The sequence below is a fragment of the Protomyctophum bolini genome, assembly GCF_963924005.1.
Source record: "Protomyctophum bolini genome assembly, chromosome: 12".
NCBI lineage: Eukaryota > Metazoa > Chordata > Actinopteri > Myctophiformes > Myctophidae > Protomyctophum > Protomyctophum bolini.
Genome location: NC_137873.1, coordinates 40,648,503 through 40,666,236, shown reverse-complemented (window position 1 = coordinate 40,666,236; position 17,734 = coordinate 40,648,503). Strand labels below are relative to the sequence as shown.

The 17,734-nt window shown below is 39.4% G+C and overlaps 3 protein-coding genes across 5 annotated transcripts; all 3 read right to left on the bottom strand.

Annotated features, from left to right (window-relative positions):
- Positions 1-1,602: 1,602 nt before the first annotated feature.
- On the bottom strand, positions 1,603-6,707 carry dhrs1 (dehydrogenase/reductase (SDR family) member 1). Its single transcript, XM_080777236.1, has 9 exons — positions 6,516-6,707; positions 5,879-6,034; positions 5,554-5,697; positions 4,061-4,140; positions 3,151-3,283; positions 2,873-3,004; positions 2,700-2,769; positions 2,507-2,587; positions 1,603-2,408 (listed from the first exon to the last, which is right to left on the bottom strand). Exons 2-9 carry the CDS (start codon positions 6,020-6,022, stop codon positions 2,272-2,274), a joined length of 921 nt encoding a protein of 306 aa, XP_080633362.1. The 5' UTR covers positions 6,023-6,034; positions 6,516-6,707; the 3' UTR covers positions 1,603-2,271.
- A 1,846-nt stretch (positions 6,708-8,553) lies between these two features.
- Positions 8,554-11,196, bottom strand: LOC308324903 (dehydrogenase/reductase SDR family member 1-like; the record flags this gene model as incomplete). Its single annotated transcript, XM_080777248.1, has 8 exons — positions 8,554-8,856; positions 8,955-9,035; positions 9,148-9,217; positions 9,317-9,457; positions 9,613-9,745; positions 10,094-10,173; positions 10,741-10,884; positions 11,053-11,196. The coding sequence occupies 8 exons, from the start codon at positions 11,194-11,196 to the stop codon at positions 8,720-8,722; spliced, it is 930 nt and encodes a 309-aa protein (XP_080633374.1). The 3' UTR covers positions 8,554-8,719.
- Positions 11,197-13,367: 2,171 nt separating this feature from the next.
- On the bottom strand, positions 13,368-17,401 carry cUnh14orf119 (chromosome Un C14orf119 homolog). 3 transcript variants are annotated; one of them, XR_013964998.1, is made up of 5 exons: positions 17,259-17,401; positions 16,502-16,936; positions 14,683-15,929; positions 14,144-14,645; positions 13,368-14,025 (listed from the first exon to the last, which is right to left on the bottom strand). XR_013964998.1 is itself a non-coding variant. In XM_080777493.1 (3 exons), the coding sequence occupies exons 2-3, from the start codon at positions 16,934-16,936 to the stop codon at positions 15,756-15,758; spliced, it is 609 nt and encodes a 202-aa protein (XP_080633619.1). In that variant the 5' UTR covers positions 17,259-17,401; the 3' UTR covers positions 14,045-15,755. The 3 variants fall into 3 exon arrangements, 1 of the variants encoding a protein (XP_080633619.1); XR_013964997.1 differs by having other exon boundaries at positions 14,144-15,929; XM_080777493.1 differs by lacking the exon at positions 13,368-14,025 and having other exon boundaries at positions 14,045-15,929.
- Positions 17,402-17,734: the final 333 nt, after the last annotated feature.

Sequence of the window (17,734 nt, the reverse complement as noted above, 5' to 3'; positions counted from 1 at the left end):
CCAAGGCTTTCCACGGGTGCTGATTTCTTTCATTTTTTCTCCCCCTTTTTTGCATAGAAGTGTATATTTTTTACGTTTGTAAAATGTTCTGATGAATTGAAAATGGAGGACCCTGATGTAAACAAGTCTTTTTCTGGTTTTATCCTTGTAGCAGTTTTTGTATTGACCTGTACTTTCGTTGAAATGTACCCATTCTACATAGCCATAGGCTACTGAGTAGAGTAGAGTTTATTTATTTTGGTCATTATAACAAATCAATACAGTGCCTCTTTTTTTTTTTTTTGCAAAAGAAACAGACCAAAAAGGTGTAGGCTGAAGCCTAAGCTCATAGTGCCTACCCTTCTAACAGATAAATGGCTTTCATAGGTACAATAATACAACAAAGCAAACAGAAGGGGGAAAAAAACAAGAAAACAAAAACAAACATAACATAAAACAAAGACAGACAGGACAATACAGTTAACAGGAACAAGACAAAAAAGAACAAAAACAACAAAACAAAACACAAAACATATCAATGTTCTATTTATGTATCTACTATTTTTGATATATACAATTTTTTTAATGTATTTATTGTACTACAGTTTTTTAGTTCGTCATCCAATCCATTCCACAGCTTGACCCCTCTGACCGATATGCACCTCTCTTTGATGTTTATTCTAGCATTTGTTTGTTTGAATAATTATGGAAGTGCCTCTTAGGTTGTAGCGGCTCTCTCTAGGCCAGAACAGATCTTGATACAGCTCGGGAGCAGGTGACTGTTACTTGCGCAAGCAGAGCGCGCAAGTAATCGTTTCGCTTGGTCTCTTCGAAGTGAAGCCAAGTTTTCTTCAACGGTAAATCTGTGCCTGGTTTGCTGGGACTAGTTACAACATTACGTCATCCTTGAGAGAGTACATGGTGTGTATATGACGTAATGTTACAAGTTACAAGTTACAAGTTACAACATTACGTCATATACACACCATGTACTCTCTCAAGGATGACGTAATGTTGTAACTGGTCCCAGCAAACCAGGCACAAACCTACGGTTGAAAAAAACTTGGCTTCACTTTTTGGAACCAAGTAACCACAGTATACTGCTAATCAAATTACAACTACATACATACATACATACTACATACAAACGTTCCTTCACAGAGATACTGAGATGTGATAGTTTCCAGCGGTCGAAAGTACTTGCGCGCTCTGCTTGCGCACTAGTAGGCCATTTATGGCCTACTAGTGTGCAACAAGCAAGTATGCACTCGGCAGAGTGCAGTTCTAGTTATTGCTGTATTTAGATCTACTATATCTTGGAGTTTTAGGGTGTTTAATTGAATGAATAATAGGTTGGTTGGTGCGTAATAATCAGATCGGGTGACAATTCTTATGGCTTTTTTTTAAAGTAGGAATATTGGCTGGATAGTTGTTTTGTAGTTGTTCCCCCATACCTCCACACAGTAATTGATGTATGAGAGTACGAGGGAGCAATACAGCATATATAGTGAGTTCTGGTTTAGAATAGGTTAAACTGTGAATAAACATTTCAATCGATCAATAGATTCAATACTAATAATTGCAGATACTCGTTTAAGGAAGATGTTACGATGGAAAATAGCTCAAAGGATGACGTTCTTTTTCAGAACACTTTCAAGCAGCAGGCCTATACCACCAAACCTAATTTCCTAATCAAATGACAGATTTCAATAGCCTTAGGTGATATTTAGACTTTATTTAGAAATAACCGTTATGGCTTGATACTACAGTAAGCACATTAAAGAATGATCTGATCCAAATTGTGACTCAGTCCACACTGTACAGTAGGCCTACAATCAAACTGTATTTTATTATTATTACATTAATATATAAATATACACAGTTGAATAACCATTAAACAAAGCTAAATTTACGAAATGCACAAAAACTCAAGCACTGCATTTTCAATTTAAGAATGAATTCAACAAAATGCATTATATTTTGATCTGTGACTTCACAGTGTACCGCATTATACAAAATATGATAAGTAATATAATCCCTTCACATATTCATCTTGTAGTCACATACATATTATATGGAATTAAAAGGATCCCAACTTCATACCTAGGCCACAGGAGTCAACATTTAGCCAACAGTCAACAGGAATAAATTACCGTACTTCCAACAGGGAATGTATTAATGCCTACAACAACTTTATAATGTATAATGTAATTGTGACAACAAATTAGTTACACATTAGAGTCAGTAGGAATCTAGCATATTTATTGCCACTTGGGGAAAACACTAAAGTGTTTAAAATCGGCCAGCTGCAAGGGTGAGAACAAACTTTGGCACTCGCAGGAATGAGGGCACAGCATAGGACAGCCAGGAGAGATATGGAACTTGTGTCAGGAGGAATTTCAAGGAGATATAATCAACGACTTCTCTACCTGGTAATGGGAAAAATGACAAAATGTCAGAACAAAGTGAGTGGACACAAGAGTAGGATAAGATCTGAAAAAGCTAAAGACAGATTAAGGTTAGGTACCGTCGATGTCTTTTATCCCATAGCGCCTTGCAAGATCACTGGTCAGCAGAACTTTCCCCGTCATTGACATGAGATTTTTTTCTTCAAAGTACAGAGAGAGAAACTACGCATATTAATGACGCCTTTGTCAAATAATATTATTCTTTAATCTCAGCCTATGTAACTGTGAAGAAAATCTGTACAATAATTGTACCTTTGGCCAGTGCTACAATGCACTTCCCACTCAGCTCTGTGGATTCTCCCATGGCAAACATGTCCTTGATCTGGGGGAAATGGAGGTCGGAACAGAAATTTAAAGTTAACAGAAAATGAGAAAGTTATATAGCTAAGACTTTAGTTATTGTGTAAAATAACTGTCTACAGTACCACACTCGAGGTTGTGTCCTCCTGCATGTATTTAGTAACCATTTCTGTCTGCACTGCCCCAGGCCACAGGCTGACCGAAGCCACTCCTCTCTTTTTCAGTTCAACGGCAGTGTCTGCTGCGAGCCTGTCACACTAAATCAAAACTTTCATCAGTACAAAAACATACATAGAACACTGACAATATTTTATCAGTCTTACAAACGATAAAGCGGGGCATATTTTATCAAACTAGAGTGCTTGATTACATGAATGCGGGTTTCTATGACCAGATAACTTACTGCAGCTTTACCAACACCATATGGCACATTGAAGAGATACCGCAGGCCCCCCATGGAAGAGATGACAACAATCAAGCCTCGGCCCTGTGCCACCATTAACCGTGAGGCATAAACGGTACAGAAGTAGTGGCCTCTGGCAGTGTAAGAAAGACAATATGTTATTACAGTACTTGCTAATGGTCGGGGGAAAATGATTATTTTTAAGACAATTTACTTTTCACAACCTACCGAAATGGCAGATGGAAAAAGCTATCCCTAGAATGTACAAAGCCATAGAACACAGAAGCAATACTCCACACTGGGAATAATGATGGCTTGTTGACAAGTAGCTACTCCGGTTAGACTACACATCAATCTCTTTTCAATATCTTGCCTATCTTTGCTGTACGTCTTGAAATAACAGCACCTGAGTGTACTGTCCTTTACTTGAAAACAATCTGAATAAAGTACCAGGTAACGGATAGTGATGAACAGGAAATGACTAACAGTCAGCTGGCTATGAGTCAGTTGATATACAGCCCAGCAAGCACGGTCAGGACCTGGACGAATTAGTGACGTCTTGATTGTGGCCCAATCAAGTCAAACCAAGACTAGTCAGATCTGGCCCAGAATATCACCTGATTTCAACCAACAGGCATTCTGCCCACTAAGACGGACGTCCCTATAGAATAGAGAGTCCGATCGAGGCCAGTTAAGTCATATCATAACTAGTCAGATCTGACCCAGAATAAGCTATATTATTTCAACTGGTGAAGACGTCCTGGAATTGACGTAAAGCTCATCCCCATATGGGCTGTGATCTGGCCTAGTCCTGAACGTCACTGGAGGACATCATAACATAACATCATCATGATGATGTCATTTGGCTAATTAGCTTGCTGTGAGTATGACTAAGCAAAATAAGGCTTACCTGAGACCTGTGTTGTTTATGATATCCCACATGGAAGGGTCAGTCTCCCAGAACTTCTTCCCCATATTGTCAAATATAGCCTGAAAATAGAACGTAAAACGTAGAACATAAAACACATCAAGAAACTCAAGAATCAAGAGGTGTTCACAGAATATGGAGGGGAGAGGATCTTTGGAAACTATTTTCCCAGAAGACGGAAATGGCACGGATCAGTGACGTCACACATTTTCATATCATTTTTCTCATGATAATACAGTACTACGCCCCTACTCGGTCTGGACTAGGGTGCCCAGATCTAAACTTTTCATTTGAGGGACAGAAGTATCGCTTGTGTGGGACGGGGGGCCTATTGGCTATCATTTATAAACTCCTCTGGTGTCTCACATTTTGTTTTAAAATCATGCTTTATTTTTATGCTATTTGAACAGGCTTAAAAACACATCTTGCAAGAATAGACGATGAGAGAGCTTTACAACAGAAGGCCAACTATTAGGGGACTAACTATTGGGGCATTTGAACACTGATGCAATCACATGCCAGTCACAATGTGGGACAGGGTCTCAATTTGTGGGACGCCTGAAAAGTCTTGGAAATGAGGGACTGTCCCACGCAAAGAGGGACATCTGGTCACCCTAGTCTGGACAGAGGAGGGCTGTGGACAGTTTATAAACCCGCCTACCAGTAACATCATCATTTGGCCTTAACCCATTCTGACCGGGCACCCATTTTGGTGTTGGCATCATGTTATGCTTTAGCTATTGAAAAATAGCAGATCTACAAGCTCATATCGCGCCACCGAGTGGCGCGATACGAGCTTGTAGGTCTGCTATTTTTGAAAAATTCGAAGAACGACTGACATTTTTTAAATTTGATCTCAGGTCAGAATGGGTTAATCAGACCTAGTGTGTGTCCAGTGGAAACCTCGTATGAATCTGATCTCAGGTCAGAATGGGTTAATCAGACCTAGTGTGTGTCCAGTGGAAACCTCGTATGAATCTGATCTCAGGTCAGAATGGGTTAATTTCCAGGAATAGAAAGCCTGCAGTTTCTGTTTTCTGCTTGCCTTGGATTCCCCATCGATGATGTCACAGGTTTCAGGTTTCTGAAATGTCCACAGCCCACCTCTATAGACAGACAAACATTGTACCCCATATGATGAGCATTGGTGAGGACCAAAGTGTGTGGAGTTGGCCTTTAACCCATTCTGACCTGAGATCAGATTCATACGAGGTTTCCACTGGACACACACTGGGTCTGATTAACCCATTCTGACCTGAGATCAGATTCTAAAAATGTCAGTCGTTCTTCGACTTTTTCAAAAATAGCAGACCTACAAGCTCGTATCGCGCCACTCGGTGGCGCGATATGAGCTTGTAGATCTGCTATTTTTCAATAGCTAAAGCATAACATGATGCCAACACCAAAATGGGTGCCCGGTCAGAATGGGTTAATGGTTATTAGGCTACACATATCAATGCAGTCATGGCACTGACCTGCACCCCAGCGTAGGCATTGTTAACAAGGATGTCCAGTCTCCCGTTTTGTTCCCGTTTGATCTGTTCGAACAGTTGCTCAATGTCTTCATCCTTTGACGAATCACAGATCACCGGAACACAGTTCCCACCCCGTTCCTGAACCTGATTTGCAAAAATACAATTTCTATTATTTGACAATTGATTATCCAAACGCCAAAATCTTTTGAATGTTAAAAGAAGCATCTTAAATGTGTAGATCTAAATGAATCTGTCCATTTAAAAGGCAGATGTGACTAACTATTTGATGCTGAAACATCAAAGTCCCCCAACTATTAAAGCTCACCTCTGCTGCTGTTTGTTTGAGAGTCTTCTCCTGGCGGCCAGTGATGTAGACAGTGGCCCCGGCCTCTGACAATTGTAGAGATATTCCCCTGCCAATGCCCCGGGAGGCTCCCGTCACCAAACACACCCAGCCCGAGAGGGACATCTTTACCTGGTACTGAGGACAAAGTTAAAGGGCATGATGAAGGGCACATTTGTTTTAATGAAAGATACAGTGAGTTGCAAGTACCACTTGCATTGGTAATGGTTAAATGGCACGCTGGCGCCACCTATTGCTTTTGTCAACTTGAACTGTTTCTTATGACGTAACTGCTGTGTGAAGTAACTGTTTTTACACACAACAAGATTACATATGGATTATATGATAGGCGGCGGCCGTCTAACGAATTCCAGTTTAACATGAAATACATTACAGATAGTAGGCTATGCACTGTAGAATGCATATAACTAAGCAGCAGTGTTACATTGTAAAAATTATCTTCAGGGCAAAGTAGGCTACGAAACGTAAACGACACAGTCTGTCAACATAATAACAAGACTCAGAAAATACTACATTTTGCTCGACCGAGTTCAACTCAAACATTTCGAATAACCAATTCCGTTAGAAAAGCACACAGGTGGAAATTCTTTACACTGACCTTGGTCTGTCTCTTTACAGGTCCCTTGGCGCAAAGTCCAATGGAACTCTCCTATGAATCGTCAGAGTAGGAATATGTTTGTTTGTGATGTGATAGTCTAGCCTGTAAAGTTTTCCTGTGCCTGGGGCACTAGAGAGCAGCCATGCAGGACCGTGGTATCAAATCAATGCCGTTAGTTCAGGTCCGACCACAATGCCGTAAACAGCGCCGTAAAGTAAAGCCTACCACCAGAGCCGTCTGCACAATTACTATACTATTACTATTATTATTAAGTCCATATAGGTTCAACATTTTAATAAATACCGCAATTAAATAGATTAATAATAATAATATTAATAATAATAAAACACAAATAAATAAATGGAAAACGCAATGATATAAATAAAGAATACAATTTAATAATACATAAAAATACAATTAAATAAATAAAACATATATTGCATTGTGTTTGTTTGATTGATGTTTGATACATTTAAACGAGGGTGCAGGTCAATACTGTGTTTCTTTTTTTTAATTGCGTTTTCTATTTATTTCTTTGTGTTTTTTATTTAATTCATTGTGAATTCTAATTTATTTTATTGCAGTATCTATTATTAGCCTACATTTTTTTTGGACTTCTAATACACGGAATGAGATTTAAGCAATATAAAAGTGAGAATTCACATTATGTATTTGGTTGTTTTATTGTACATACACAAGATGGCGCTAGGTCCCCCCTAGGCTAGGTGAGTTGCAGCAGGTGGAAAGTTGTTTCTGGAATTTACTTTATGAATTGTCTTCTTAATATTCCCAAACAGACAAGGTGAAATACAGCACTCCAAGCCCATATGGATAGGATGATGAATCTGGGAGCATCTAGTCTACTTGCCACTGCCAGCCCAGAGAGCACGCCTTTGAACCCGGACATGTTGAGTACACCAAGGTTTTATGTCAGAAATGTTTAGTATGGGTCCCCAGCATGTAGAAACTACCGGATGCTAACTTGCATTATGTTGAGCAATTTTCATAATTGGCATAATATGTGACCATAACATTAACAACCTATAGAATGCAAAAAAAGGTCATGTCATCATGCTTTATGTAGCATGTGACATACAGTATGTCAATCTAGGCGGTTTTCATGATGCTGATTGCTGAATCCATTCCATGCATTAGTTTTGCAAAAACAAAAGCACTCATTGGGCTAAAAACGGCCATAGCCACTTGCCCAAGGAGTGTTTTTTATCCACAGTAAATAGAAACCAGACAGAAACAAGGGTAGGGTACCGATTAATTTATTTTCCCTTTTTCTTTTTGCATAGAAGTGTATATTTGTTTGTAAAATGTTCTGATGAATTGAAAATGGAGGACCCTGACGTAAACAAGTCTTAGTGCTTTTTCTGGTTTTATCCTTGTAGCAGTTTTTGTATTGACCTGTACTTTAGTTGAAAACCTGAAATGTACCCATTCTACATAGGCATACTCTGTGAATAGACATTTCAATCAATCAATAGATTCAATACTAATAATTGCAGATACTCGTTTAAGGAAGATTTTAGGATGAAAAATACCAAAAATAACTCAAAGGATGAAGTTCTTTTTCAGAACACTTTCAGGCAGCAGGCCTACCAAACCTAATTTCCTAATCAAATGACAGATTTCAATAGCCGTATAGGTGATATTTAGACTTTAATTAGAATTAACCGTTATGGCTTGATATTACAGTAAGCACATTAAAGAATAAAGCTTTGTTAATCTGATCCTTGTGACTCTGTCCACACTGTACAGTAGGCCTACAATCAAACTGTATTTTTTACAGCATTAATATCCATTAAACAAAGCTATTGTTCAAAATTTAAGAAATGCACACAAACTCAAGCACTGCATTTTTTATTAAGAAATAATTCAACAAAATGCATTATATTTTGATCTGCGACTTCACAACATACAAAATATGAGTAATATAATCCCTTCACATATTCATCTTGTAGTCACATACATACAGTATTATATGGAATTAAAAGAGGATCCCAACTTCATACCTAGGCCACAGGAGTCAAAATTTAACCAACAGTCAACAGGAATACATTACCGTACTTAACAGGGAATGTATTAATGCCTACAACAACTTTATAATGTATAATGTAATTGTGACAACAAATTAGTTACACATTAGAGTCAGTAGGAATCTAGCATATTGCCACTTGGGTTAAACACTTAAGTGTTTAAAATTTGCCAGTTGCAAGGGTGAGAACAAACTTTGGCACTCGCAGGAATGAGGGCACAGCATAGGACAGCCAGGAGAGATATGGAACTTTTGTCAGGAGGAATTTCAAGGAGATAAAATCAACGACTTCTCTACCTGGTAATGGGAAAAATGACCAATTGTCAGAACAAAGTGAGTGGACACAAGAGTAGGATAAGAACTTAAAAACCTAAAAACAGTTTAAGATTAGGTACCTTCAATGTCTTTTAACCCATAGCGCCTTGCAAGATCACTGGTCAGCAGAACTTTCCCCGTCATTGACATGAGATTTTTGTCTTCAAAGTACAGAGAGAGAAACTACGCATATTAATGACGCCTTGGTCAAATAATATTATTCTTTAATCTCAGCCTAAATAACTGTGAAGAAAATCTGTACAATAATTCTACCTTTCGCCAGTGCTACAATGCACTTCCCACTCAGCTCTGTGGATTCTCCCACAGCAAACAAGTCCTTCATCTGGGGAAAGGGGAGGTTGGAACAGAGATTTAAAGTTAACAGAAAATGAGAAAATTAAGACTTTAGTTTAGTTATTGTGTAAAAAACTGTCTACAGTACCTTAGGATCCACACCTGTGGGTGTGTCTTCCTGTGTGAATTTAATAACCATTTCTGTCTGCACTGCCCCAGGCCACAGGCTGACCGAAGCCACGCCTCTCTTTTTCAGTTCAACGGCAGTGTCTGCTGCTAGCCTGTCACACTAAATCAAAACATTCAAAACATTCATCAATACAAAAACATACATATAACACTGACAATATTTATAGAGTCTTACAAACAATAAAGTGGGGCATATTTTATCAAACTAGAGTGCTTGATTACATGAATGCGGGTTTCTATGACCAGATAACTTACTGCAGCTTTACCAACACCATATGGCACATTGAAGAGATACCGCAGGCCCCCCATGGAAGAGATGACAACAATCAAGCCTCGGCCCTGTGCCACCATTAACCGTGAGGCATAAACGGTACAGAAGTAGTGGCCTCTGGCAGCGTAAGAAAGACAATACGTTATTACAGTACTTGCTAATGGTCGGGGGAAAATGATTATTTTTAAGACAATTTACTTTTCACAACCGGTCCTATACCGAAATGGCAGATGGAAAAAGCTATCCCTAGAATGTACAAAGCCATTGAACACAGAATCTTTGCTGTACGTCTTGAAATATTAAACAGCACCTGAGTGTACTGTCCTTTACTTGAAAACAATCTGAATAAAGTACCATAAACAGATAGTGATGATGAACAGGACATGACTAACAGTCAGCTGGCTATGAGTCCGTTTCATATGTATGTATGACATGTTTTTTATGACTAAGCAAAATAAGGCTTACCTGAGTCCTGTGTTGTTTATGATATCCCACACGGAAGGGTCAGTCTCCCAGAACTTCTTCCCCATATTGTCAAATATAACCTGAAATAGAACGTAATTATGTGCATCAAGAAACTCAAGAATCAAGAGGGGTTTACAGAATATGGAGCCATGAAGGGCCCAGGGGAGAGGATCTTTGGAAACCATTTCCCCAGAAGACAGAAATGGCACAGTGTTAAAGAACGACGTCACACATTTTCATATCATTTTCTCATGATAATACAGTACACTACCCCCCCCCCCCCCCCCCCCTACTCAGTCTGTATCTCAAGAGGAGGGCTGTGGAAAGTTTATAAACCCGCCTACCAGTAACATGATCATTTTGTCTTTTTCCCCAAACAAGATTATTTTTTATTTTTTTAAAGAACAATGGCATGCTGTTATTGCATGCTAACTTTCCAGGAATAGAAAGCCTGCGGTTTCGATTCGCTTTCCTTGGATTCCCCATCGATTATGTCAGGTTTCAGGTTTATGAAATGTCCACAGCCCACCTCTATAGACAGACAAACATTGTACCCCATATGATGAGCATTGGTCAGGACCAAAGTGTGTGGAGTTGGCCTTTAATGGTTATTAGGCTACACATATCAATGCAGTCATGGCACTGACCTGCACCCCAGCATAGGCATTGTTAACAAGGATGTCCAGTCTCCCGTTTTGTTCCCGTTTGATCTGTTCGAACAGTTGCTCAATGTCTTCATCCTTTGACGAATCACAGATCACCGGAACACAGTTCCCACCCCGTTCCTGAACCTGATTTGCAAAAATACAATTAGATTATTTGACAATTATCCAAATCTTTTGAATGTTAAAAGAAGCATCTTAAATGTGTAGATCTAAATTAATCTGTCCATTTAAAAGGCAGATGTGATGTCTACAACCTAACTATTTGATGCTGAAACATCAACTATTAAAGCTCACCTCTGCTGCTGTTTGTTTGAGAGTCTTCTCCTGGCGGCCAGTGATGTAGACAGTGGCCCCGGCCTCTGACAATTGTAGAGATATTCCCCTGCCAATGCCCCGGGAGGCTCCCGTCACCAAACACACCCAGCCCGAGAGAGACATCTTTACCTGGTACTGAGGACAAAGTTAAAGGGTTGAATGAAAGATAGTAAGATGAGTTGCAACCACTTGCATTGGTAATGGTTAAATGGCACGCTGGCGCCACCTATTGCTTTTTATGTAACTGCTGTGTGAAGTAACTGTTTTTACACACTTGATTACATGTGGATTATATGATAGGCTGTCTGGATAATCTACGGACATAGGCTGTACCACCACTATGGTCACATCTAGCCTAAAAAAACGAATTCCAGTTTAACATACAATAAATTACACATAGTATGCCCTGTAGACTGCACAAAGCTAAGCAGCAGTGTTACATTGTAAAATTATCTTCAGGGCAAAGTACGAAACAAGATAGTCAACATAAGACACAGAAAATAGGCTATTACATTTTGTTTTGCTCGACTGAGTTCAATTCAAACATTTTGAAATTCGAATAACCAATTCAGTTAGAAAAGCAGTGCTAGACTGCTAGTGATGGGAGATTAATCGGCAAAAACACATCAGTATCGGCCGATATTCGATTAATCAATCAGACCGATTAATTAATTGGTCTGTCTTTACAGATAAACAAGCCCAAAGTAACAGCTTGAACAGACCTACAATAAGCTCACAATATTAAATATAAAAGGTGTAAGAGCCATTATGACCTATAATGTTTTCCTGATTGACAATGTCACTGCAGCTTGGTCAATGTCAAGGCCAGCCCAGGAGGTATTTAACCAGGCTCCTGATCAGGCACAGGTGTTGCCAGTGGCAGAGGCTAACAGTTTTCCACTGTGTTTAGGAGGAGGGCTGGTCGGCCTGTGTTTGTTACAGTTTCTTTCTTATTATTTTATCTGTAGGCTATGTTGTATAGGAAAATGACTGCAGAAAATAAAGCAAAGTTAAACTCAACGGACATGTTTTGGAGATCAGTTAAGTAAGAACTTCCACCTGGCCGTCCTGCAACCAGTAGTGCCATTAAGTATTGGACTTTAGGCACTACAAAAGGTATTAAAGTTAAATCTGACTTGCATAAGGCTGCAATTCTTTACACTGACCTGAAATGGTATCTCTTTACAGGTCCCTTGGCGCAATGCAAGTCCAACAGAACTCTCCTATGAATCGACAGTACTTCTTGTGATAGCCTGTAAAGTGTATAGTATGAAGAGTAACTATATTATGCCGTAAACAGCACCGTAAAGTAAAGCCCTAAACCAGACCAGACTACCAGAGCCGCCTGCAAGTCCATAGGTCAATATAGCCTGTGTATATATTTTTTTAAATACCACAATGAAAGATGAATAGGCCAATAATATAAAATAAATAAAACACAAAGAAATAAATAGAAAACGTTAATGATATACATAAAATACAATTGAATACATACAAAATACAATAAATAAAACAAATATTGTATTTGTTTGTTTGATTGAATTTTTTTTACTTGAATGGGTTGGCCACATTTCTACGAAGGTACTTATTTTATTTTCATTTCATTTATTATTAGTCAACATTTTTGGACTTCTACGCCGAAGCAATATAGAAGTGAGAATTCACATAATGTATAGGCCTATTTGGTTGTTTTATTGTACTCAAGATAGGTCCCCCCCTAGCCTATAGGGGAGTTGCAGGTGGAAAGTTGTATTTCAACCACTGTGAAGAAGTTTCTGGAATTTACTTCATGAATTCTCTTCTTAATATTCCCAAACAGACAAAGTGAAATAAATGTGCCTACAGCCCTCCAAGCCCATATGGATATAGGATGATGAATCTGGGAGCATCATATACCAGATAAGTATGCTTGAGTATTAAGTTCATTTAAACCTAAACTACAAAATAAACAGAGAGAATGTGTTATTGTCCAGCATATTTCATGGCAAAAGGTCAAAAATAGAAATAAAACTGCCTTCATATCACTGGTGAGTTCAGGGGGGATTTTTTGTCACTACATTTATACATGTGAAATATGTCCTCTGTATTTATGCATTTACCCAACCAAACTATTAGAGTGCACTACAGATTTTGTGCCTAGCCTGTCTTCAAAGTGTTTATTTATTCAGGTTAATATAATGAAATGTGCTATTGAAAAGAGATGCCCCTCTACTTAGTCAGGGTTAGTGGATAAGAGAGTAGATAAACACAAATTGCAAAAGCAACACAAAGATAGTCTTTTGAAAAAGGTACTTTATTTATTCATCTTCGCATGAATGGTACAAAAGGTTTTCATATGCTCACCAGTTTGTGAAAAAACAATCTTTTAAATACTATCGTGACACTGATCTCAAAGCCATTTTGTTTTGGTTATATCTTGTGTTTCACACCATTCCAGAAGCTCTGCTTAGTATGTACTAGTAGGGCAGGCTAATGCTATAGTCAATAATACAGCATACCGTTTGAGAAGAATGCACTCACAGAAGGACATTTCATAATATTTAAGTTAGATTTCAGTATTAAACATTGTACAATCATTGTAGAATGAAACTGATAGGGTAGCCACAATTTGCAACACTAGATTTATTTTATATGTTGAATCTAGAGTTCCACCAACAAACATTGACAGCCCATACATCCAAACAGAAAAGTCTGATTGTATTAAACAACATTAAACTCACCAACATTGCACCTGTATTGAAAGCTTGAATGATCTATGTTATGAGCTACTTTGTCGATAAATTCGGTGCAGGTGATAATTTTTGTGAAATTCAAGTTTGGAAGCGCTCATTTTCAATAACGTAACCTCATGGGACCCTGACAAAGGCTTATAGCAGAAACTTTTTTATGATATTTGCCATGCCATATAATATATATAATAAAATAATATAATTTTCACTTCACTGGAACTGCCTTGGACCCTCTTTAAAAAAAATCTTTATTCAACGTAACCTTCTTGAAAAAGAGCGCTTCTGAACTCCAACACATAATCATATGCAAATACTTTCTTGACAGATAAGTAGCCCATAACATGTCTAACAAACACTTCGCAGATAGAAAGAGAAGTAAGAAGCCGATTTCTCTGGGACTTAAAGAGGAGGCTCGTACCAGGAGGAGGCCGTCCGTCTCTCTCTGACGCTGCGTCACTCGGCAGCAGGCCTGCAGAGGAACCAGACCCTGGAGTCTGTCCGCAGAGCCTCCGGGAGCTCACTGCTGAAGGTGGTCAAGGCTCACGCCTCCAACTCCAGCTGCAGGGAAGATACTTCTGCAGAGACAGAGGATGAACACCAACCAGAGAAACAGTCGGAGGTTGCTGAGAGTTTCGCTGAGACTGGGCAACCAGAGGTGTCTGTCAGTGGCAGTAGTAACAGATTGACCACCCGGGCCAGGAAGTTTCTCTGCTGCTGGTAGCTCAAGCTTTTCCTAGAGCTGAACTCTGTGTGAGTTTAATACAATCAGATAGGACTTTTCTGTTTGGATGTATGGACTATCAATGGTTGGTGTTGCAACTCTAGATTCAAACGAACTCATTCCTACAGAAGTAGGATTTTTTTTTAAATTCCAAATCACTTTTGTTATTGTTGCTATTGCTGCTACAATGTTAACAATCTAATCTAGCAATCTTTGTCAGGCACAGAATACACAAAACCTAATCCTGTACATTTGCAGTGGTACAAAACCAATTTACTTCAAGTCTATGCGGTCATGTGACCAGCCCAGTGATCATTAGTCACAATGAAAAGCATTAAAGTTCTGCACCTCATAAAGCTGTATATTGTTGGGTCAGAACCCTGAGGTCAGATCAGTCAGCTTCTAATGAGCCCTTAAACAACAACCATTTAATTTAAATTCATCTGGTATGCATTTGTCTTGAAAGTAATTTAGTTGCTACTACTCGCAACAACTGTGGTTAAGTAACAAGACTTTTTTTTATATATATACACACACATAATTTCTGGCTGATAAATACTTTACTTCCAGCTCATCATTTTTGACAGGTGTACATCAATGTCAGTGTAAATTACATTTAAACCTATCTCAGTCCTAATCAAACAACAAAAAAAAGAAACTCATTCACACCACATATCTATCTTTAGGCAGGCGGTGACACTAAGGGACACTAAGGGTTCACCTGCCCATCTGGCAGGTGAATAAAACTTTTGGGCAGGTGGAGCTTGCTTTCGGGTTGCCTGAACGGGCAAGTGGTCGTTTGAGAGGAGACACAACCATCTATAAACACAACACCAGATCTCGGTCTAAACACCTGAACGTGGCCAGAGTGCTGTCTTCTGGTCTGTGTAATGTAAAATAAGACCACTGTTTACCTAGAATGTGCCATTTTCAATGTTGCTACACTTAAAAATATAAAACAACAAGTGAACCCATATTCATAGCTATTTGAGATAAACATTGAGGCATGACCATTTTCAACGCACACACCCAGGAAGTAAAAAACAAATTGAACAGAAATTCAAAATGTTCCTATCATTTTATAATGGATGATTTACTGTTCGGGCAAGTGGGCATGACCTTTGGGCAAGTAGAACATAACTTGTACTTGCCCGAAGGATAAGTGCCTCTGAAACCTTAGTGTCAAGCCCCTGCTTTAGGTATGAATGCGTGTTAACAATTTTTTTCCCTCATCAGTCCCTTCCTGCTGTCCCAGCTACACTCCTATAAAAGTGTGCAACAAAGACTGGGTCCCGCTCCTCTAGAATGTGTAAGAAATTGTTCCTCTCTTCCTCACTCCATGATTCAAACCATTGGGTCCACAGGCGTAGCTGGCATTCAAAGATATTTGGTGGACTGTCCTTGACCTAGACCATAGAACATAAAGAGATTGTTAGATGATGTTACATACTGACATAAGTCTTTACGGATAACACATTTAGGATTATACCACTTTCACCCTGGCATATATTTTGGGCATGTCATTAGGCCAGGCAAATAGCCTGTCTGCAAACAAGCTCACAAGTTCACAACACTTGTAGATGGGCAATTTTTGGACATCAACATTGTACATTACGATGTACAAGTATAAGTATAAAAAACAGAATCACACGTGAAGTGAGGGGCGCTCCAAGTCCCTCACTTACATACATGGTATAGTATTGCATTGTAATACACCTCTGGAATTGTCTAATTGTCTATTGCTTCATTGTTAATGGGAATTGAATCTGTGTAGGACCGAAATAGAAAATTTGCTCGTCCTTATGACGCAAATTCTCCATTCATTGTCAATGGGAATTTAATGTTTGCGTTAGGACCAAAATGAACACTATAGCTGAATATAGGAGGGGCCTCAAAAAGGGGTTTAGGTGGTTAGATGCATGGTGGCATGTGAGATGTACTAGCTCTGGCTATGGACCAGAGCTAGAGGTGTACCTACCTGTAGAGTGTTGAGCGACTCCAGCAAGGTACACACTTTACCAGGCACGGCTTTGCCTAGCAGGTCCTGCAGGAATCGTTCCCTCTGGCTTGCACTCCAACCCAGGAACCAGCTCAGTACACACCGCTGCTCCTGAAGAGTTACATACGACACAATGGGCAGAGGGTGTCTGCCCCCTGCATTCAGAGATGTGCATGACAGGTTCTCAAGCCTAGGAGGTACTGAAGCCTGTGGGGCTGGTGGAAAGTCCTCCAAACCGGGCGAGGAGCAGTTGAACCAGACATGCGGTGCATCGGCTGTTTCTCCTAGGTCTGGACCTCCAACGTTGGAGTAGGGTGTAGCAGACAGATATGCCATTGGGTTTGGCATCATGTCTGCAGGCTGCTGGTGTTGGTTAGAGCCTTGATTGACGCCGACATGACAGAACCACGACATCTTCGGGGAAATATATACAATTTTAATTTAGAAAGCAGGGTAAATGAACTATTATATGCAACAATCCTAGCTATAGTTATGTTATGTAGTATAGAGTATTGGTAACATTAATCCGAGGGGATAGCTACAGCAAAGAGATTTCTGATCTAGCAGAGCTATATGCTTCCTTATACCCGGCTCGGGGTGAGGTAAGGTTCCAAACGGGGCTAGAAGTTAGATATGGATACTGGCTAGGCTGAACTTCAGAGTTTAGACATCCAATTTTAAATTCAGAATATCAACTTTTTACATATATAAATAAACGTCGTCATGTCGTCCCCACCTTTCTTGAATGCCAGTCACCTAATTGTCGGCATTTTTTCCTCCTACTGTGTTGCTGATGTAGGCATGTAGCTAGCCCGTTTGGTTTCTAAGCTTTATCTCCACAAACAGGAAGTGGCCGTGTGTTTTGTTGAGTGGCGAAATCACGCCTGCGCACCGCACACAATAAGTGCGCAAGCCTCGCGAGGCTTGATAATTGAACTTCGAAAATAAAGTTCTATTATACATATTATTCATAACATCGATATGGTTCGCGAGTTTGCTTGTTTATGTGTTTATTCTGTGCATTGTGTGATCAAGAACAGATTTACAGCCCAGCTAGAAAGAATGGCTGTGCTGTTATAATGTCACAAGTAGCCTTGGATCAAGACAATCGTAATAGATGTGTAATAATAGACTGACTGTAATGTAATCTTGATCCAAGCCAATGGATGGTAGCCTTGGCTACCATTCCAGAAAGAACAAGTATAGTAGCCT

What these genes read in the sequence shown, in the direction of transcription:
- dhrs1 (XM_080777236.1), bottom strand. Translation starts at nt 6,022, where the DNA reads ATGTCCCTCTCGGGCTGGGTGTGTTTGGTGACGGGAGCCTCCCGGGGC. An exon ending in ATGGTGTTGGTAAAGCTGCA is followed by an intron (nt 3,005 to 3,150) that starts GTAAGTTATCTG and finishes GTTTTGATTTAG; the next exon opens with TGTGACAGGCTCGCAGCAGA. An exon ending in AGGACACAACCTCGAGTGTG is followed by an intron (nt 2,770 to 2,872) that starts GTACTGTAGACA and finishes CATTTCCCCCAG; the next exon opens with ATCAAGGACATGTTTGCCAT.
- cUnh14orf119 (XM_080777493.1), bottom strand. Translation starts at nt 16,936, where the DNA reads ATGTCGTGGTTCTGTCATGTCGGCGTCAATCAAGGCTCTAACCAACAC. An exon ending in AGTCGCTCAACACTCTACAG is followed by an intron (nt 15,930 to 16,501) that starts GTAGGTACACCT and finishes TCTATGGTCTAG; the next exon opens with GTCAAGGACAGTCCACCAAA.